Source organism: Pelecanus crispus, chromosome 11, assembly GCF_030463565.1.
Source record: "Pelecanus crispus isolate bPelCri1 chromosome 11, bPelCri1.pri, whole genome shotgun sequence".
NCBI lineage: Eukaryota > Metazoa > Chordata > Aves > Pelecaniformes > Pelecanidae > Pelecanus > Pelecanus crispus.
The window spans coordinates 1,085,558-1,108,004 of record NC_134653.1 but is presented as its reverse complement, the minus strand read 5'-3'; the positions used below and the strand labels follow the sequence as shown (position 1 = coordinate 1,108,004).

At 43.4% G+C, this 22,447-nt stretch overlaps 1 protein-coding gene across 10 annotated transcripts in view; it reads left to right on the top strand.

The window, feature by feature from the left end:
- The first annotated feature begins 3,752 nt into the window (after positions 1-3,752).
- RBBP6 (RB binding protein 6, ubiquitin ligase) overlaps positions 3,753-22,447 on the top strand; it is a 32,224-nt gene continuing 13,529 nt past the window's right edge. For 2 of the 10 annotated variants that reach the window (XM_075719073.1, XM_075719070.1), the window contains exons 1-7: positions 3,753-3,934; positions 11,525-11,624; positions 13,598-13,636; positions 14,292-14,328; positions 19,178-19,222; positions 21,617-21,705; positions 21,829-21,925. In XM_075719073.1, the coding sequence (XP_075575188.1) occupies positions 3,769-3,934; positions 11,525-11,624; positions 13,598-13,636; positions 14,292-14,328; positions 19,178-19,222; positions 21,617-21,705; positions 21,829-21,925 (573 nt within the window). In that variant the 5' untranslated portion in view covers positions 3,753-3,768. The other 8 variants (XM_075719078.1, XM_075719071.1, XM_075719074.1 and 5 more) reach the window with 7 other exon arrangements.

The following is a 22,447-nucleotide window of genomic DNA, read 5'->3' as shown; positions in this document are numbered from 1 at the left end:
TGAATCCTATGGCGTGTGTGTGCTGAACGTTATGGCGTGTGTGTGCTGAACCCTATGGCGTGTGTGTGCTGAATCCTATGGCGTGTGTGTGCTGTCTGAATCCTATGGCGTGTGTGTGCTGTCTGAATCCTATGGCGTGTGCTGAATCCTATGGCGTGTGCTCTCTGACTCGACGCGCTGTTCCTGTGTCCACGTCTGATTGAGAACAAATTTGTGCGGCAGGTGATCCACAGTACACAGATCTGGTACTTATGTGCAAGCTGATTTAAAAAACGGGAAGCTGGGTATGCTGACGTTCTCTAATTATTGAAACCTTACCCAACGACAACCTACTCCCCTATAAATGGGTTGGACGTGCAACCAGTACATAACTTTAAACAGTTGGGGGTTTAATCATGGCATTAATAAAAACGTGAAATCCACAAGAAGGTGACTAATATTAATTGTGTAATTTAATTATCTGCAGTATATTGGTGGGCAAATAACTGGTAAAGGAAAAATGAGGATTCATACAGAAATGTGCATGGTATAAATTAGTTGATCTTGTAAAAAACTCATGCCTGGAAGGAGAGTAAAGTATGCGTCATAGATTTGTGGAAATAACAAATAGCTCCTTTACTAAAAAGCAATAATCTGCATAATGAAACATTAATAGATATTTTAAGTTGCAGTCATTGCCTGCACGAGACGATAATATTTTTTTGTCCTCATGCAGTTTATTTTGCTGTTTACACACAGCATTTAATTTCCTTATTCCTGCTCCTCAACTTGTGTTCCCTGTTCTGATTACTGTCTTTCTCTGGTCCGGACTAACCATCCTTCCCTTTGAAAAGAGAGCAGACCTCGTGCGTTTGAAATCTGCTCTTAATTGTTTTATCAGTCACCCTGTCAGACGTGCCTTTGATGCCGGGGCGATGCCCGGCTGTGCGTCAGTGCCATAACTGCTTTGTAAATTCAGTCATAGAATCATAGAATCCTAGAATTGTTTAGGTTGGAAAAGCCCTTTAAGATCACCCAGTCCAACCATTAACCTACACTACCAAGTCCACACTAAACCAGTCAAGGGTAGAATCATAGAATCATCGAATCGTTTAGGTTGGAAAAGCCCTTTAAGATCACCCAGTCCAACCATTAACCTACACTACCAAGTCCACACTAAACCAGTCAAGGGCAGGCCAGACTGAACCATGTCCCCAAGTGCCACCTCTGCCCGTTTTTTGAACACCTCCAGGGATGGGGACTCCCCCACCTCTCTGGGCAGCCCGTTCCAATGCTTGACCACCCTTTCCGTAAAGAAATTTTTCCTAACTTCCAACCTAAACCTCCCCTGGCGCAGCTTGAGCCCATTTCCTCTCGTCCTATCGCTAACTACATGGGAGAAGAGCCCAACACCCCCTCCCTGCCCCAACTCCTGTCAGGGAGTTGTAGAGAGCGATGAGGTCTCCCCTCAGCCTCCTCTTCTCCAGGCTGAACACCCCCAGCTCCCTCATGTATGTTTGCATGGGACATTCTCAGCTGCAGACGCAAAGATATAACATTATTATTTTCTTCTGGCATTTTTGTCACCCGTGCCCCGTTCACGAGTGCCAACAGGCTCCCAACACCTGCCCAGCGCCGCTGGGTCCCTCTCGCGCCCATGGAGCCAGGAGTACAAAGCTTCAGCAACTCCTGGCAACTGTCTCAGGGGTTAAAAGATGCCCGTGGGGAATCGCAGCCTCCCGGGCTGCGAGCTCTGCGGGGCACGGGGCCGCTCCCCCGCGGGTGATGGGCGGTGGGGGCTTTGCCGAACCGCTGCTCGGGGCTGCTTTGGCGCGGCCCCCCCGAGCATGGAAGCCCGGCAACGCACCGCGTCCCTTGCTCGTAACGTCGGAAGTACGGGCTGCACCGCGGCCGTTCCCCGCCTGGGAGGCCGAAGCCCCCGCGGCTCCTGGGGTGCCAGGAGGGAGGTCCCCTCCCTTCGCTGGCCCCACGCCATGCGGCAAAGACGCGCCGCTGCGTCTCCCGCCGGCGGTCTTGCCCCGGCTGGCTGCTGAGAGGAGGGGACATGGGGTGGTGACAGCCTGGGGGGGTGGCAGGAGGGACACCACAGGCCTGGGGGGTGACAGGACACGGGTGGTGACACACTGGGGGGACAGCAGGGACACCACAGGCCTGGGGGGTGACAGGACACGGGTGGTGACACACTGGGGGGACAGCAGGGACACCACAGGCCTGGGGGGTGACAGGACACCAGGCGGTGACACACTGGGGGGACAGCAGGGACAGCAGCAGCCTGGGGTGTGACAGGAGGGACACCACAGGCCTGGGGGGTGACAGCAGGGACACCACAGGCCCGGGGGGTAACAGAACACGAGTGGTGACAGGCCTGGGGGGTGGCAGGAGGGACACCACAGGCCCGGGGGGTGACAGGACACCAGGCAGTGACACACTGGGGGGACAGCAGGGACACCACAGGCCTGGGGGGTGACAGGACACCGGGCGGTGACACACTGGGGGGACAGCAGGGACAGCAGCAGCCTGGGGGGTGACAGGAGGGACACCACAGGCCTGGGGGTTGACAGAACATGGGGGGTGACAGAACACCAGGTGGTGACAGACCCGGGGAGTGATGGGAGGGACACCACAGGCCTGGGGCGTGACAGGACACAGGTGGTGACAGGCCTGGGGGGTGACAGGAGGGACACCGGGCAATAAGAGGCCTGGGGGGTGACAGGACACTGGGTGGTGACAGGCTGGGGGGACAGCAGGGACACCACAGGCCTGGGGGGTGACAGCATGGACACCACAGGCCCGGGGGGGGTGACAGGACACTGGGTGGTGACAGGCCAGGGATGACAGGCCAGGGGGTGACAGCAGGGACACAGGCCTGGGGGGTGACAGGACACGGGGGGTGACAGCAGGGACACCACAGGCCTGGGGGGTGACAGGACACGGGGGGTGACAGGACACCAGGCAGTGACAGACCTGGGGGGTGACAGAAGGGACACCACAGGCCCTGGGGGTGACAGGACACGGGTGGTGACAGGCCGGGGGTGACAGCAGGGACAGGAGCGGCCCGGGCGGTGACAGCACACGGGACGGTGACACCGACCGGTAGCGGCCCTCCCCTAGGGGGCGCCGGGCCGTCGGGCGAAGAGGGCGGGGCCGCCGCCCCCACGTGACGCGGGTCTTTTGTCATAATGCGCTGGGTCACGTGGGGCGCGCGGGGGGCGGGTGGGCGCGGCGCGCCGCGGCGCGTGCGCAGTGAGGCGCTCGCGGCGGCCCGTGCGGTTGGCGGCCGGGAAACCCCTGGGCGGGACGCGGGGGCAGGGGCGGCCGAGTCGCCATAGCGGGCGCCGGGCCGGGCCGCGCTGCCAGCGGGAGAGGGAGCGCAGGCCGAGCCGGGGCCGCGGGGGCCTCTCCCCGTCGTCCGCCCGGGCTGCGAGGGGGAGCCGGGCGGGCGCCGCCGCCGCGGCCCAGCTCGATCGCTGAGGGCCGCGGGCCGGAGTCGTCGCGGGGGCGGGGGCCGGGGCCTCGCTGCGCCGCCGCGATGGAGCCCTGAGGCCTCCGCCGGCCGAGTCTGCCTGAGGCCGCGGGGCCTGGCCATGGCGGAGCGCCGCGGCCTCTGAGCGCCGCCGGCCCGCTCCAGCGCAGCCCCCGCCGCTCGCCCCGGCCGCCTCGGTGGGCCCGGCCGCCTCGGTGGGCCCTGCCCGCGCCGCCGCGGGCCCCAGCCCGGCGCCGAGGCCGCGGTAGACGCCGTCGCGGAGCAGGCACCGCCCGGCCCCGACCATGTCGTGCGTCCACTACAAGTTCTCCTCCAAGCTGAACTATGACACGGTCACCTTCGACGGCCTCCACATCTCCCTGTGCGACCTGAAGCGCCAGATCATGGGCCGCGAGAAGCTGAAGGCGGCCGACTGCGACCTGCAGATCACCAACGCCCAGACCAAAGAAGGTGCGCGGGGCCCGGGGGACGGCGGGGCCCGGGGGGCCGCCCCGCCGCGGCCTGCTCTTTGTGCCGCGGCCCCGCGGAGCGTGAGTCAGCCCGGGGCCCGTCCCGCCGGCGGGGCTGGAGCGGGGCGGGCGGCGGGGTTCGGCCGCGATCGGCGGCCGGGGCCCGCCGGGGGCCTGGCGGAGCTGCTTTCCCGGCGCTGCCAAGGGCCGGCGGGACGCGGGGCGATGCGCGGCGTGCGGCGCTTCCCAAAGTTTGGGTTTCCTGGAATTCTAGGTGAAATGATAAGGCAGTGTGGGAGGGCAGCTTGTAATAACAAACTCGCCAGATTTCTGTGAAATCTGGGGGAGAAGGCTGAACGCGATAGAAATAGAACAGATGGCTAATTTGAAGAAAGTGGTTTTGGTGACTTAATTTTGTCTTCAGCTTCTTTTTACCACACTTCATTGGTAACCTGCTTTTGTGCCTGTTGCAGAAATTGCTCGCTAGCAACGTCTTGGATCACGCGTGTGTCTGTGAGCTACAATCTGTGCAGACCCTTTAAAAGCCGTCTTGCCCATGAGTGTTCTCTATCTAAATTATACTTTGGAATTTCTTGTTAACTTCTATGCAAAAGACGTTGTCATTCAGATGCTATTGAGCATCATTTCATCATTCATTTCTAACCCTTCCCCCCCCGGTATTACGTGTTAACCATATCAGGGCAGTACTGAAGTTTTATGGCAGAACGTTTATTGTGAATATATGTAAGAAATGTTCTTAGAGAAGTCATAAATTCTTTTAAATCTAATAACTGGTGCTTGATTCTCAGGGATGATAACGGTTTCGTATTACTTAGTATGGTATTTCAGTTTGGGTATGTGCCATCTTGATAAGTTTGAATGTGATTAAAGACTTTGGGATGTGACTTTTCAGAAATAAAGATAATTGTAAAGTGTTTTTGTTCCTTAAACATTACATTCCTCCCCCCCGTGGTTCTGTGACACTCTTACAACAGTCTTTTCTTTAAAATGTGTACTAGCGGGTTTTTGTCTTCCTGTTTCATGTATTAAAACTTAAACAGAATGATATGTACGCTGTGGTAACTGTAACTTCAGCCCTAGCCTTTGAAGTGGTTGGACCTAAAGCTCGCTGTTCATCTGCAGGTATTTAAACTATGCTCAGCAGGGTGTCTGGGAAGAGGCTTAACAGCACAGTGTTGGGGTCTTAGGGATGCCATTAGATTGCATGAGACACGTAGGTAGAGGTACATTTCGGAAGGTTTGAAGTTTCCTAGTAGTACTGAATAAAATTGTCAGGAGCTTTTGAAAAACGTTTAATTTGCTTTAAGGGCTTTGCTGCAGAAGGGTCTCTGAATTTTGTCTTCAGTTGCTAAGGTACTTTCAGCTTCACAAATGCTAGCGGGGTGAATGGGCCGGCTGGCTGACGTCACTACTCTAATCGCTGGGTCTGTGTCAAACAGAGCCTTAGAACCGGACTGATGGATGGCGATAAGTGTGATGGAGCCAGATTATTACCATCAGAAGAAAAAATGTTTTTAAATAGGCCAAACACATGGATTCTGTTACAGCAGGTGAGGAACAGAAAGTAAAGTTTCAGAAGAAAAATTTATGCTCATAAAGATGTGACCCCATAAAGTGTTACTCTGATATACATCATAGCAGTTTTACCAAGTGTGTTGCTTTGTTTTCATACGTAATCAGAATCCAGTGAAGAAAAAGTACCTGCCTCACTAGGTTCTGTTAAATGTGGTGTTGCCTAAAGGTGAAGTTAAAGGAGTATCTTTCATGCTTTAAAGCGCATCCCTCTTGTTTAACAGGGACAAGATCCTCCTCTAGGTAGGTCATGTTGCACTTTAACCTTTGTAAAATGAGTAGAAAATTCTAAATGATGTATTAGTGACACAGATACTTACTGAAGTTTTCGTAAGGGTGTTTTCCACGTGAAAATGCAAAAATCCCCCCGTGGTTTTCAGAGCAAAGCTAGAGAATACACTTCAGTGCAGTATGTATGTATGCCAAATTTTTGGTTTATATGCATAATTGTGAATTTCCGTTTTTATTAATCAGATGTAGATGCTTAAACTCACCTTCAGAAGATAAAGGAAAAAAAAAAAAAAGACCAGGATACTCTACCTAAATGAGATGTTTGGAATTCTTAGATGTGGACATAAAGTATTGGTTTTTTATAACTTTGTGCATGAGTCCTGACTAAACGTTGAAATGATCTTGGAAAGAACAAAGTGAACCTTGAGTGAAGATGGCCTACTTGTTCATTTTTTTCCAAGTACTCTAACCTTTTACAGTTCAGTAGCTGTTAGTTTTCATAATGGAAATCTAGTAATAGAAGCAATGCTAATATAAGCTAAAAATAGACAAGATTTTAAATATCAGTGGAAAAAATGATATGATGGACTCTTTAAGATGCTGGGAAGGCAAAATGGGTGTTTGGGACCTGTTTTTGGGGGGGGAGGGGGTGTGTCCTCTTCCATGCTTACTCTAGAGGCATGTTCTGTAAAGGCAGAATTCCCTTCAAAAAGCCTGTACTCAAGAATGATGCATTTAGACTTGCCTCCTTTTAATCTGATGTGAATTTCTTGACCTGTCTTTTATAATAGGTGTTCTCACAATGTTGTGGAAGAGCTGCGAACTCCAGAACTTGGGTTTCTTGAGTGCTCTTTCCTGCCCTGTAACATTCTGGCTCAAAACTCCTGGAGAATGTGCTATTCTGCTTGTCAGGCAAACTAAAAAAAAAAAAAAAAAAAAAAAAAATCAACAATGGGACTCTGAACTGGTCTCAGATGAACGGTTTTAAGGAAGAATATTGGTCTTCTGAGGCTGTCTCTCAAACGCAGAACTTGCTTGAGTTCAGTGTTGCAGCATGCACTTGACAGTTTTAGTGATGCCACAATGTGATGTCTTCAAAAGAAACTCCTGCTAACTCCGAATGTAATCGCTTGGCCTCACAGCTGATGTCTGTCTGCCTACCGGAGCATCTTCAGCACTGTGCAGACCTCGCATTTTAGAGAAGACATTTAAGCAGCTTTTCCCCCTTGCCCTTCACTCTGCCATTTTGTGTTGCAGCGCTAGTATGGGTGATTCCTTTGGTTTACGCCTCAGTGCAATTAATTCTTGGGCTGCCATGCAGCATTATTGTGTAGAGCTTTCAGAGAGGATGCGGAGTTCCCTGTGTCCCTGGCTGGGTCAAGGGCAAGTTATGTGCCCATTCAAAAAGCATGATGTTACAGCGGAGCTCACGCGCTGTGTGGGAGTCAGCTGCTGTGGCTGTGTCACCAGCAGGTTTGGGACCTCTTGGGGCGTGCTGTCGGCTAGGTTAGTGTCCCTTGGCCAGCTGCTTCGGGCAGGCTCAGCTTGGTTCATTACCACCTTGTCTCCAGCGTTCCTTTTGCTTTCCCAGTCGAACACTGGGAAAACGGCAAGCAGTGCCAGTAAGACATTAAGGCATTGGGTGGTCTGTATAATCAGATAATGATTGAAAGCGTGTTAGATTTTATTGGCTCATCCTTTCAAAGCAATATAGGTGCTCTTTTGGAGCACAGTGCTGTATAATAATGGTGCAAATGAAAGTTTCGTGAACTGTTTGGCCTACTGAACTAGGTAATGCAAGAAATGATGATACACCACTTGTAGATGAGATCATTGATACCTATTTTGGTGGAAGCTGAAAATCCAGAAATAGTAGTCCAGTCTGCTAATCAGGATGTTTCGAGGCAGCGCTTTCAGTGCCAGCTACGTAGATGGGTTGTTTGCGGCAAAGTGTGCAAGTGGTGTTGATTAGAACAGAGTTAAAAAAAATCACATAATGAAAAGCACATTTTTTTAAGCGCTAGGGAGAAAATGTGTTCTTGGGAGTTACCCTGCTTTCTGGTAGAAACCGTCTGGCATGTTAGTAGTCGTTTTCATCTCTTACTCTGCAGATCATTCCCCCGTTAGCATAATAGCTGGTTAGCAAGGCATCTAAGCCTAATAAAGGCTTTTCTTTGTAGTTTCACATATAGGCTTGCCTTCTGATGACTTCTGTTTTGATAAGCTTCTGTATTTTATCTGGGTGAAAATACTTCTCTAGATGGTGCTCAGAGAGATGCTTTTGCAGTGCTGTCAGACTCAAAATGGTGGATTAAAGCAGGCCATAAAATAAAGTAGGAACTTTTTTCAGTAACTTGTTTATAGCGTACGTGTGACACAAATTATTAAAACTAGCAGATTTTCAGAATTATAGATGAATTTAAAAGTGGGGTTTTTAAATTGTGTGTTAAATGTAAAGCAGTATAAAATTCAGAGCATAACTTGAGCTGTTTGCACTTTTTTGCAGGAAGAAGGTTGTGGACACTAATGCAGTTGTTGATTTAAGATTTTCAAGTCAGTGTGAGGCAGCAAAGTAACTGTTGTTTAACTTGCCTGCTTCCTTTCATTCCTTAATAGTTCTTTCCCTTGACTCTTTCAAGCATGCTATTTTCTTGTAGAATAGATAGTAGGTTTTAGACTGTTGTGTCTCTTCTGCTGTTGACTTCAATAGAACATCCAAATCTTCCTTTGCTTTTGCAAGCTTTCTGACTTAATTGAATCCTTATTTTTTATCACAGGTCAGGTGGACAAAAGCCCAGTAGCCGCTTACTGGCCACTGCTGGCAGTAAATCAAGCTTTGTGCTATAAAGGAGTAGGAATCAACAATGTTGTTACCTCCAGCTTTGTTGAACGTTGCTGTTGGAGCCCTGCTTGGACAAGTGTGAAAAGCAGCCTTGTTGAGCACGAAGTCGCTGCTCGCTTGCAGATGTTGAGTCACGTGGTGAGGCGGGGTGACACTGCTTCGCATGTCCCGGCAGCTGCCAAGTCCCTGCTAGGGGACGTTGCTGCCCGCGGGGAACGGGTTCCTGCTGGGAGATGCCAGTTTAGCCTGAGAGCTGCTAGACTAAGCTAGCATCTGTTAAATTCAAACCAAGCAAACAAAAATTCCCAGGGACTTCAGGAATAGCGTTCCGCTTTAGTCCTTTCCTATTGAAAAAAGGAAGTTAACTTTTTAGTCTACATTGTTTGACTTCACCTTTAATAAAATTTCATCGCCAAAATGAATTGAGGTGAAGGAAAAATAAATGTATTGAAGCCAACTGGTATCAAGTCCCTTCAGAACTAATTCAGCAATGTACTCTGCTGTATGTAAACACTCTTCCACAAGTTCTCTGACACGGTGACCAAGCTAGTGGGATACTTCCAAGTACCAAATAGAAATACGTGCTGTGATAAGTGTCCTATACAAATAAAGCCTTTACTTCACAAGCTATTGTCACTCTTCTGTTCATCCATTTAAACGTGTTCTGATTGACTTTTAAGGTGAATTCATTTTTATATCAGTCTGTTACTAGACAGCTGGAGCTCTCTTCACTGTGCATTTAACAAGGGGACTGAAAACAAGCATATGTCATCTATATGTGGTGGGCTTGGTAGCGTTAATGAAGGTTAATGGTTGGACTTGATCTTAAAAGCCTTTTCCAACCTAAATGATATTATGACTGTATACACACATGCAAGGATAGGCTGTTCAGAAGGCAGATGTCAATGCTTCTCTTCTAACGGTCAATGAATTATCACAAAATACTAAAACCGGACTTACTCCTCTTTTTGCATCGTACACTTGTTGTGCGTGTTCAGGTTGACCTCTGCAGCCTTGCATAATTTGTGAATAAAAGCATTGGTTGCTGTCCTCATGTATACAGTCTCTTTCTGGGAGAGGTGCTGCCGCTTGTAATCTTCTGCAGAACTACCGCAGTCCTCAGTTTGGCACAGGCGTAGTAAACCGTTGCTTATCCTACATCTCTGAAATCTTAGTCCAGTGGTTTGTGATCTGGACCAGCAAGAATATCCTGCGTGACTCTGCTCAGCAGGTAGCCACAGCTGCTTTGGGCTGCTGGAACTGCGGCTGGCGTGAGCGCCCTGCTCCTTGCCTGGGCCTCAGTACTGCTTGGGCTCCTTCGCCAGCCAGCGGCCCCCGTGCAGGCTTTCTTGACAGTGGCCGTGTAATGGTGAGGCCTTCCCTTTGAGAAGAGCTCTAGGGCTTGGTTTCAGGATATATGACTTCTCTAAAAGCCTCTGTTTTCATCATTAGTAGTCCTTTCTCCTACAATTTGAAATGACTGTGAAGTCCAGAGGAAGCTCGCTGCTCGGTTCCCTAGGGGAGGATCAGGAATTAGTTTCAGCTAAATTATTTCCAAAGAAGCATTCTGTCATTTGGAAATAGAAGTAAAATTTTCATTTTGTTGTTGAAATGATGTCTTCTGGTAATTGCGTTTTGGTCTGAGAGGTTCCTGCCCATAGGAATAATATACTGAATAATGGACCATAAACTGTGAAATACTTGTATTTTGTGTGTGATCACGGGGCAAAACCACCCTGACAGAGCTTGGCTAGATACATAGCATCTCTGGTTTTCAGACCACCGTTCTGATTCGGTCTGCAAAGGTAAGGGCTTTTAATATTTAAAACCATAGGCAAATTACAGGGAATGGCTGCTGAGAGCCCTTTAGAATATTTAGTCATATCCAGCTTGTGTAAGTACAGTATAAAAAACATTCTCATGGAGGGATCTTGGCATTTTAAGCATGCTCTGTCCAGCTGTCTCGGGTAGTTGTTTTTTTTGTTTGGGCCTTAGGTAAAAGCTCAGAAGGCTTTCCTCCTCTTCAGAAGACTAACATGGTGTAAGCCAAGGCAAAGCGTGGATACCTTCAGGCATACGCTGTTTTCGAAAGGCTTTTCAAGGCTGTCTTCATAAGTAATTTTGTTTGAGTCTTTCTGCTCTGCAAAAAGTGAATTGAAAGAATTCACATCCCTTCAGTTAATTCAGACTACATGATTAACTTAGGAGGGGAGATAGTGCTGTAGTTTGAGCCACTTCTGCCCTCGGAAAAACCCCCAAACTTCTCTGATCCGAATTCTAGCACTGCTAGTTTCTTTTCTATTTAAATGTAAAGCCCTGAGCAGCTGAGAAGCATGGCTGTTGATGGATTAAGCCCCAAGAAATAGGCAGAGCTGGCAGGCTCTCCTCTGCGTTCTGTCAGTCTGGAGCACTAGCAGCAGAGGTGAATCGTTTTTAGGTAAGAGCTATGAAAGCAATGGCACAGAGCTTTCATGCTTTAGCGAAGCGCCTGTTCTGTTGCAGGGCAAGCTAGTCAGACTTTAGAATCTGGTTTATGCCGGTGAGACTTCGCTGTGGTTTGTTTTTCTCCAGAGATACGTTGGTTTTGTAGCCTAACAGAAGCAAAGGCAACTTAAGCTAGGTCGGGAAAGAACCTCATGCATTAGCAGACTCTCCTTTAATGCTTTTTGAAACCATTTTGCTGTTGGCATTCAAACTAGTTAAAAAAAAAAAACCGAAAAGATTTTGTTGCTTGTGTTTGATTATCAAACCTGAAGATGTCTTGAAATGTACTGTTAGTGTGTTGAGATGACAAAAAGGCGATGTTACACATAAAATTTTGCTTTTATATCTGTAAAGGGATTCTCTGAAGTGCTGTGTAAATACATACTAGTATACATTCTTACAAATTGACTAATGTTTTTTCTGTATTTATGTTGTTTTCAGAATACACGGATGATAACGCGCTGATTCCTAAGAATTCATCGGTAATTGTTAGAAGAATCCCTATTGGAGGAGTCAAAGCTACCAGCAAAACATACGTTATGTAAGTATCCATAAAGCATTGTACTCTTTGTTAGGGGTTTCAGTGTGTTAACTTTTTTTTATTGATACCAGTTTAGAGAGGCATTCAGGTTCTATCTTTCTTGTTAAAGCTGCTGTCAGTTTTTGTTGTAATGGGTAGATTTTAATGTATCTGTCCCAAAGTAGACTTGACATTTTCAGGCCTGCTGGGACATGGGGTTCAAACTCCAACAATGGTAACTTTTAAGGTGATTCTACTGGGTTGGCTCTTGGGGTTGATTTTTCTGAGACCCAAGTTGTAGATCCTGTTTCCTCTGTGTGGAGAGATTCCTTATTCTGTGTCTTTGCTTCTGTTGCTTTAATAGTAAAGAGAGATAGGCATTGTAGTGTGAACTTAGAATTTGCATCTCAGAAGGGCCTGATTCTCCGTGTTCGACTCTTTCTTGCATGGGGGGAGGGTGGGATACGGCAGGTATTCTTACGCCCCAAGTCCAGGGTTTGTGCATGCTGGCTGTATAGGAAAGACCAAGGGTTGCCAGCTGGCAAACCATGCAAACAAGAAGTTCCATTCGTAACTTATTCCTGTTAGTTTCCTAAAGACACCGTCTGTTTCAGGCAAGAGAAAGAGAACGACACCATAAAGTGTATTGCCTTTTGGGCAAGTATGATGAAGGAATAGTTAATCCTTTCCAAACTTGAAACGCAGTAAGCAGTTTAGCGCATTACCAAATGTTACTAGTTCTCTTTTTAAGACTGTTTTTATCCTAAGCTGATATCTGTGCTCCAGGTTTTAATTCTGTATTCCTAAGATTTATGGAGGACAGAGAATTGGATATATTGATTAAAATGACAGATACCTAAATGCTACCTGACTACAGGATTATTGCTGTCACTTATGTATTCACACAGTCCAGTTCTGTATCAGCTACATTAGCATTGTTTGAACGGTCATGTTTTCCAGCCTTCTTAAAGATAACGCCTCTCCACCACAATTAGTAGATATTATTAGCTTGTGGTTTTGCCATGTCTTTCTGATGTTGGTTCTCAATAAATAAAGTATACTGATGAGTTAAGTGTGTCTCGAACAAACAGTACAGCAGCATCCTGGTGCCCATGAAGCGTTTGTGAGCAAAAAAAACCTGAGTTTATGTGGCTCTACATGTAAACTTTGGGCATATCACTGCGGTGGTAGTTGTAGTGCTTCCAGGCACTACCGAGTAATTCTGGATGCCACAGCCTTGTGCTTATAAACATGGCCTTGTTTTGGGGGTTAATTTAAGTATGTGTGCTTAGTGCTGGCTTGTCAATGCGTCCTTCATTTCTGGTAGGGTGGCACCCTCTCCTGGTATTGTAATGCTGCCCTAAAGTGAGAGGACAGATGCTGCTGGCATCAAAGCTCACAAATCCCTGTATGCGGGGGCAAGGGAAGAATGGCACTGCTGTTCTAACATTGCAAATTAACCAGGCAGACTAGCTTTCTATTCCTTTGGCTGGAAGCATTGCAGAAACAGCTGGTAGAGTGGTTAATGTTCGGGAATGATGAATGTATGCTGGAATGGTGGAGAGGCCTTCAAAAACGTGTTACTTGCCTTGTAGTGTGTTCTTCAGGGTAAATACATGAAGAAACCACTGTGTGGTAATCTAAAGTATTTCCTTGTACCTCCTCATCTCCAGGAGGTACGTGGCTGCAGTTGCGAGCCTGGTGGTGCTCTAGCAGTGGCAGGAAGCACGAGCCGGTCTATTTGCGCCTAAATTCCACAGCAGCCTTGAATTGCCTCTGCTCATGGGACACTTTGGATGATGTATGAATTGTTTGTTAACGACGCCAATGGTTGCATGTCTGATTGGTGATGAGTAGCATGCGGATGCAGATCAATGAGTATGTGGAATCTCAGCAAGTTTTCAAGTGTAATAAATACTTCCTAAAATACTGTAGCATTTTCAAGATTATTTTACAGCAAATTCTGGCAATTAAGACCTTTTTTTTTGTCACAGGACTCCTAAATCGCACAAAATCCTAGAAACTGCTTTCAGGTGACATTTCTACTACTATTTTTAGTCAATATAGCATATGTAACACGTTTAGTATTTTGGCACTTTCATGGCTAAATATAGTAGATATCTGAACACAGTGCTTGGGCTTCCACAAAGAAACACTGTTCTAAAGACTGTGCTGCTGACATTTTTGTTATTTGTCAGACGACTGATTTTTTTCACTTAAGTAAACTTGCACTTCGAAGTGTCTAGACTATCGCTGTTCTTTCTTAGAAACTAAAGTACTGTATCTGGTACCTATTTGCAATACTAGGGATATACAGATTGGCTAAAGTTACCTTCATATTTTAATGGTTGATTATTTAAGAGCACAAAACTGTAGTACAGACTTCATATTTTTGATACTTGCATAGCAGAGACAAAATACCTGAGGACTTCCTCTTGCACTGTTGTGTTCTATATCTGTAAGTTTTAATTTGTGACAAAGTAGAAATGTGATTTTCGGGGTGGTTTTTTTTAGTTGCACTGAATGTACCAAGAGAGAACAGTTTACGTATATGAATAAATTTCCACGTTCACTAGACTATTGGAGCATAATGTTTTGATGTTCAGATTTTATAATCTGCTTTCACTGCTTTATGTTGGGTACAAGCGCTCTATTTTAAATTCTGATCACCTTTATTTCTTCTTCTAGAAGTCGAACTGAGCCAGTGAGTGGAACATCAAAAGCAGTATGTAAAAACACAATCTCACACTTTTTTCTACACACTGCACTTAATTCTAAACAACGTAGTCTTTTATTAATTTTCCAAACATTAACTTAATATATTTTCCAGTAAAACATAGTATATGTTGTAAATAGAATGTATTTGATTCAGCATAGTAAAAACTGAGTAATGCCATCATTTGCACAGTTCTAATGTGAATATTGGTATTTGTGCCTAGTAATGCATTGTATTTCATATTGAATATGCTAGAATATTTCCTGTATGACTTTGTGTTGTACAGATAATGTATGATCGTTTTTAGATCATGTAGGTTCAAGGTTTGCACAACTGAACATGGTGCCATGTTCTACATCTGTCTGTCTATAGCTAGTAATTTGTATGTTTGTATAGGCTGTTGTGTGCTTTTTGTTTCTTGCAATAAAAATTGTTTGGAGTGTATTTTTTGCCATTTTCACATTGTATCACTTAGCTTTTGTTTTTAAATACTTTTTTTTTGCCTAATGGTTTTTGAAAATGTTATCAAAAACCACTGAGAAACCATTATTGTTAAACTTGGTACTGTTTCTTACTTTTGGCTTGGGGGTTCAAACAAATACCAAAACCAACATATCCCCTACGTTTTGAGGACAGTTCTGTGGAGCTAAATGGTTCCTTTTCGTGTCCTTAAGTACTTGGGTATTTGTTCCTAAAAGTGTATAATTGAAGTAATATTGTTTGGGCCCCTCTGAGTACATAAATGTCTTTAATAGATTGCCATGACTTTAAATGTCGTTGCTACACAAAGTGGTATTCTAAAGTTCTGTATCTGATCTTTCCACTTTATCTGGTGAAGCAGTTTAGTTTAATAGTTCGTCTGCAAATGAAAATATCCAATACAAATTTTGGCACAAGGTTAGAGCCTGGTGCATTTGTGGGTAAAATCCCTGTCATTTTTCTTAATTCCTGCCTGCGGTACGCTTTTGGATCTGGGTGACTTCAGGGTTGGATGCTGCTTTAATTGCCCAAAGGTTAAGCCTTTCTTTAGTATACCACCACTTTGAATTTACATTTGGAAAAGGGGCAGCATTTTTTTCAGGTTTGAAAACACTGTTGTTCTGCTGCTAGAATATAAATAAGTAACACACGGAAATACTTGACTGGTAATGGTGTAGATCTTGATTTGCCACTTGGGTTGGATAATACGTGTAACTACGCATTTCAAAATAGTCCTTATAGTTTAAAAATTACTACTTGGTGTTTTTTATTTTTCATCTTTATTTTAAGTGTAACTGCTTTTTCTTCACTAGAATGGTATGAGGCATTACACTAACCCTGGATCATTGGATCTGATCACTTGATAAGCTGTTAGGATAACTTAATCTAGAAATTAATGAACTCTGGGTCTGTGTTCTGTGAAGAATACAGCCTCTGATTCTCGTGGAATGGTATACAATCAACTTAAAATTGAAAACTTCTTATGTGTAGGTCTAAAAACACTTCAGTCTAAATCTGCATCCATAATTCTATTGCTGATTGATTTGAATTCCTTTTTGGACGTGAATGCTTCTCATTGTGAGTTTGAGTTAGTTTAACTGGCCCAGTGACCCTAGTAGTTAATGTAATGCATTTATGTGAACCACGTTTATAGTATTTGATCTAATTCAGATGGGTTTTTATTTCTTGAAAACAGTTACTTTTCTTTTTGTTTACTAGCATGTGTATAAACACAAATCACATGTTCATAAATAAAGTTAACATTCTTTTAGCCTTGTGTGTTCCCTGGCATGTCTGTATTACATTTCTAAGTAGCACCTTACCATAAGCTAATATAGATGTCTCAAAAAAAGACAAAAAAGAAAAAAAGAAGAATCCTGGAGTGGGAGGGAAGCCTTAGTGTTAGTTAGAACCGATTAAAGTAAATGAAAGGCAAAGTAAAACCATTCCCTTCTTGTTGGCTCCGGCTGTCCCCGATTTGGGCTGTGGGTAGCCGTAGGGAGGCGGAAGCCTTGCATCTCTCTTCAGGAGTCCTCTCCCTCTGCCCCTGTACCAGCTCTGCAGCCTCGGGTGCTTCGGCTCTTGCAGGCACAATGAGCTGCGTTCTTAAAGCTAACTCAGGTCTTGGTCTAAAGTGGGGGAGGGTTGTGTGGGTTTTTTAAGTACACGTATTTCTGTATGTATTCAAAGCAGAACCTGGATTTTACTGCGGTAGGAATACATCAGTGGAAAGCTTGCCAATTACTGCCGAGCGGTAAAGCAGCAAAATTAAAATGAGTTAAGATTTTTCTTTTTTAAAAAAGGATGCACAAAAGCTTAGACTTTGAATATTTCTTCATTTTCTTGCTCTTACCTTAGCTGTCATTCTGCACTTGCAAATTTGCTGCTGTCCTGCTGTGACTACAACCAAATCAAGAAAGTGGACCTTCTCTGTTTTAGTGTTCCTGTTTTGGTAACTGCAAGGATCCCTAGCTGGTGTTTGTCCTCAGAGGCTGCAGAAATGCAGAGAGCCCTGCCCATTGTTTTAGCGCTGTCAAGCACAGCTGTGATCCTTCCTGGCTGAATTTTCAGTTTAGCCAAGCTATCAGGTGTTAGGAAACCACTGTAATTTAAATGTAGCACTCCAGCAGTGAGATGAGCCTTTTCCTTCTATTTTCTGTCCTCTTTCCCTCTTGCTTTATGTTAGTTTCTGTTAGACTTCTGTTTGAAATGGCAGTTAATACATTGACTGTCAATTCTGGGGTTTGTTTTTTGTCGTTTGGGGTTTTTTTTTTGCCCCTCAATTCTTCTGCAGTATTATCTTAGAATTGTATGCAAGTTTCATGGAGATCTTGTTTCTACTTGACTGATTGGAGGGACTGGCAGGAAATAGTTCAGTAGAAATTTAAAGGGAAGGAAAAAACAGATGCAAGAACGTAGGATCTTTGGAAGATGGCTGTTGGGCAAACGTACTAAATAGTATGTTAATTATCTATTTGCTGCTTTTGATAATTTTAGTAGAAAGGAGTGCTGTCCCCTCCTTTAAGAAATCGGACTGTTGGCTGCAGGCCATATAACAACTACTTCCTAAAAAACATACAAGAACTAATTAATAGTTTATTAACTGTTATGTTTCAGTTACTGGTTAATACTGGACTGTTTAACACTAGAACCCAGTAGAGAGCTTTCCTAATTTCCTGTTTGCTTCTGAAAAATCCCAGAATGACAGTGGTTGTGCCTGCCATGAGAGAACACAGGCCTGTTTTTCCACATGTAAAAAAGAGTGGCATATGGAGCATGAAGCCTCAAAATACGTGATCAGACTTCCTTTTTAACAGAACGAGGCACAAATTGTTCTGAAAAGAAGGAAGGTTGAATCTTCTGGTAAGACTTGCAATGGAAAGAGGGTCTTTCAGATCTGGGCGTTCCTCTCCAAAGGCACGTTTTCAAGAACTTTTTAGTTAGTAATACAATCATGTTACATGTGCCTTCCTAAACGTATAGAGAAGGAATGATTAACTGGAGTGAGGAATCGTCTTTTGCACGTAGATTTTTTTCTTTTTCCCCAGAGTCTGCTAAAACTGCTCCCTTGAATTCTTCCACTACATTAGGTAATAAAGAGCTTTTTCCAAGGAACGGTTTTAATCTCTCTTCTCATCAATTTAGTGACCTCTTGAGGAGAGCTGTGCAGTTTACATTATGAAATTTTATTCTACGTTTTTGAACAACTTAAGACATAGTAAGCAGTGATTCAGGTGTCCTTCTGATAGTGTTTTACTGGTGTGAGCTTAACTGCTGCTTGTGGCATAAGAGAATTTAATCTACTGGAAAAGGAACTAGATAAGAGTTACCCTTTTTACTTGTGGAAAAACTGCACTTGGGTTTTAGTTCTCAACAAACACTGCAGTCCATTACTAACCAGTGGCCTGGAGACTTCATTCCTGCAAGCTGTTCCAGTAGGTAGCTGGGAGGGAGGAGCGTGATTGCAATGGAGGAAAAAAAAATTACAGGATTGTGCTCTGAATCCATGTTTTCATCATCGAGAGTATGCTTTACACTTTCTTGCTTTTGTTCATTTAGTACTGGGCTGCTATTAAAAATTGGGTTTGGTCCGATGGCAAGGAAAATTCTCACACTTCCCAAACTGATTTGGATAGTATGGCCTGTGGTCTAATAAAATACATGAAATCAGTTTTCTCAGTTTTTATAGGCTACTCTGGCTACTCTGTCACAATAAATACCTTTAAATAATCTAAGCAGGTTCTTTCTAGACAAAGTGGTGGGTTAGTTTTATGGCTGATGTTTTGGATGGGTGTTTTTATTTGGGTTTTGTGGGCTATGGTGAGTTTGGTGTTTTTAAACTTAGTGACAGGATGGGCAGTGTTCATGTTTCAGGGCTGATACACCTGTGCTTTATTCTGACAGGCAGCTCCTGTGTTCATAATAGCATAACCATGTGCATTTATAAACAATGAGACATTAACTGACTAATTTACAAACTACGCTGAAAATAAGTTTCCTGTAGTGAAGCATCCTTCTCAAATAAACTTAATTTTTTTTTTTAAATCCTTTTTAACTGAAAATTGACAGCTTCCTTACCCCTTCGAGTTTTAAGCAGTTGTGAGCATTTGACATGGGTCCCTCTCTGAGATACTTGGGAGCAATAAGTTGAACTCAGGCGGGTTTGATTATTTTAGTTTCTTCTCATTAACCACGTAGGCACTCTTGAGCTGTTGTAGGTTTGGACGTTGTTTTGAACAAATACAAATTGCACTAGGTTGGCAATGCCTCTTTCAGTGACACTCAGGATATAGTGCAGACTTTCTGACTACAGTAGAGGTTAACTGTTGCTATGTTTTGATTGTAGAACTTGAATATGTGTTTAATTTTTTGTGAACAGATTGATGACTCTTCTGCATCTATTTCTCTGGCCCAGCTTACTAAGGTATATATATATTCTTGTCAAATACTTTAAAAAAAAAAAGTGTTTGCTTCATATTTTTAAATCTTATACTGTGATCTCTATAGCTGGATAACTGTTGTAATTTGAACAAAACTTTAATTTTTAATAATTCCAAGTATTTATTTTAACTTCAAAATGTGTGTATATTTTGATACTATCCTGTAAAGAGTAGTTCCCAGTTTGGGAAGATAGAAGGGGAGTACCTTATCAGCCTCAACATAATGTTGCAGTATTACTCATCTTCAAGACACAAAGAAGAAGCACTGCAGAAGCTGTTTACCGTTTTTCATACGTTTCGTTAATTTTGCGTTGGAAACTAACACAATTTTTACAGAAGAATTTAATTGGCTGTAAGTTACGGACATTTCAGGGGGGTTTGCAACAGCCAAAATAGAAGCATTTTGTGTAACATGGACAATTGCATGGCTATTTTTTAATTTCTAGTCATTATAGTTATAGATCCATTCTTTGAATGCTGCACAATTTCATAAATTGTAGTATATATACAGTGGACAACACAATCTAATTTGTTTGAACGCAGACTGTGTAAATTGTGTAAATGTACCTAATTGTTTATAGGAATATACCAATGTGTATGTGTGGCATATTAGCAGATGTGACCTTCTGAAACTGTTGTAATGCCATGTTTTGCTCTGGAACTGCTTGCATTTTTTGCTCAACAATGTGTAACTTTGTCTGGGAAAGCACTAGTGACTGCACTTTGTGAAAAGGCGTAGTGCTAGCCAATTAAATGCTGAGTCTTGCAAGTTACAAAGATTAGAGAAGGCAGGGCCTAATGCAGAGTAGCTAGTTCTTTCTTCTGCAAATAAAGGTTGGAGTTCATTTCCAAGAAAGAGAAATCTCTTCCCACTGGTAACTTCTTCCCTCTCTCTCTGCAGAAATTAAATTGTGTACATTTGGGGGGAAAAAGAAAAAAATAGTTTGGAAGGTAGCCACCAAAAGAAATTGGTCTCCATTAGTGCTGTCCCTAAATGTGTCCTTGGTTCTGTAAACTCGTGAAGCTTTACTCTAAAATGTGAAAAACTGTCCAAGTGGTGTACACATTTAAGCTTTCAAGAAAATTTTAAGTATTTCAGAAAAATACAGGAACATAACATAAAGCAGCTCAAAACTGTTACTTACTCTGACCTCTTTAGTGCAGACTGGCTTAGCATGGAGGCAATGTGTTAACAGTTTTCTGGTTTATTATTGCTATGTATTAAATGCCATATTTGAATTTTGGTCTATTCCTACTAATGTTTTGTGGGTTTTGGATGTGTTTTGTAAACCGTTTGGGTTCAAACAAATTAGTCAAGTATCTGTAAAGTTTTCTGTAAATGTTAATGGAAATGATTTCATAGCTGTCGATCTGGATTATGTTACTGTTGAGAAAAAACTGTGTATATGAAACAACCATTTAATAAAATGTTGAAACTAGTTGGTTGCTTTTGTGAATGAATGCATATTAAAAACAAAAACATGAGTGGTTGATCTGAATGATAGGTGCTTGAAGGTCCAAATCATTTACAGTCACTCCCTTAGACCCTGCTTGTATCTGGACTAGTGTGTAATAAAAACATTTGAACAAATACTACTTAAAAAAAACAACTGGCTTCAATAATTTGAAGATCTAGTTGTGTATAAGGTTTATATTACAATTTGTATGTTAAAAGGACACAGTCAACTGGAAAAAAATCTGCAGGTTTTGTTTACTGTAGTTAAACCACTTCATATGAAGAAGTTAGTAGGGGGGGAACATGCAGTTTGGACTGCCTACAGCACACGATGGTGAAATTTCTACCGAAAGGAATCTTTTGTCTTGCTGAGGGATTACAAAAAGCGTGATTCCTTTCAGTGCTTCTGTGTCAGAAGCTGAATTTCAGCAAGCAGAAACAACTTCCCCGACTCTTAAGTTGTGTGTCCTTTTAATGCTGCAAAATGTAAATAATGATACTTGCATACATATTTCTCAATTAAATGTACAGTGGATATCTTCTCCTTCAAATAGTCTGGAGCTTAAAAATCAGTTTAAAAATACCAGATAGTGTATTTTTTTCTACACATAGCTTCAGTCCACTTTGAAGAAAATTGGATTGGTTACACAAGTCTTTATGTAAGGTACAAACAGAGCCTAAGGTTTTGAGTGCCCAAGAATGCACTTTTCAAGCAGGTTAACAGGCACATAAACATCATGTAATGGCGTAAGGACTCCCCAGAATCTTCAGGACAAATATATTTTATATAAGCAGCTGTTTTCATGCAACCTCAGCTAGCGTTGTGCTGCTCTTTACAGGATTGGATGAGTGGTGTTGTCTTTGGCTGTGTGGGCTTAACTGTGTTTCTAATGTGTGTGTCAAATAATTACCTGTTAAACAGACTGCCAATCTGGCTGAAGCCAATGCTTCCGAAGAAGATAAAATAAAAGCTATGATGACACAGTCTGGCCATGAATATGATCCAATCAAGTAAGTGATTTGAAATTATGTCAGATTTGTTCTTTGAAGATTATGGAAAAATTGTAGAGATGTTTGTTTTAACAAGAGAGACACATGCATACCTTTTTCTTTTTTTCCCCAAAAAACTTCTAGTTACATGAAGAAACCCTTGGGTCCACCTCCACCATCTTATACTTGCTTCCGTTGCGGAAAACCTGGCCACTATATAAAGAACTGCCCAACAAATGGGGTAAGGTTGTGGGGGACTGCTGGTGTTGTGTAGTTTTTAACTTTTTCTACCCTTGCAGTTACTTAATAAATACACGAGTATTTGTGTTAAGAATTGTTCCTCTTAGGGTGAAATTCAGAAGTTATATGACAATGTTGCAAAGCCTTTCCAAATTCAAGGGAAACCTGGAATTATAAATGTAGAATTTCCTTTTTTCTAGGTCATGGGCATTAAATATATCTATAGATCCTTCTCTGAACTTTCATGTATATTTTGATGTATTTCAGTATTATTGGAAAACTTTGGTTTTAACTCTTTAACAACAGTTCACAGTTTTTAGTATTTCGTATAAAAAGATGTTTCTGTTGACCCCATCTATTGGATATTTGCGTGTTTTAATTACGCAAGTCTCTGGTTGAGTGTTCATGCCATTTAACGCGAGTCACTGAACGTATATGCATGAGGTATGAATTCAACCTTCATGTATCGATGGTGAATATCAGTTTCTCCGGTGACTGATTTAGGGCACTGCATTAAGCTCTC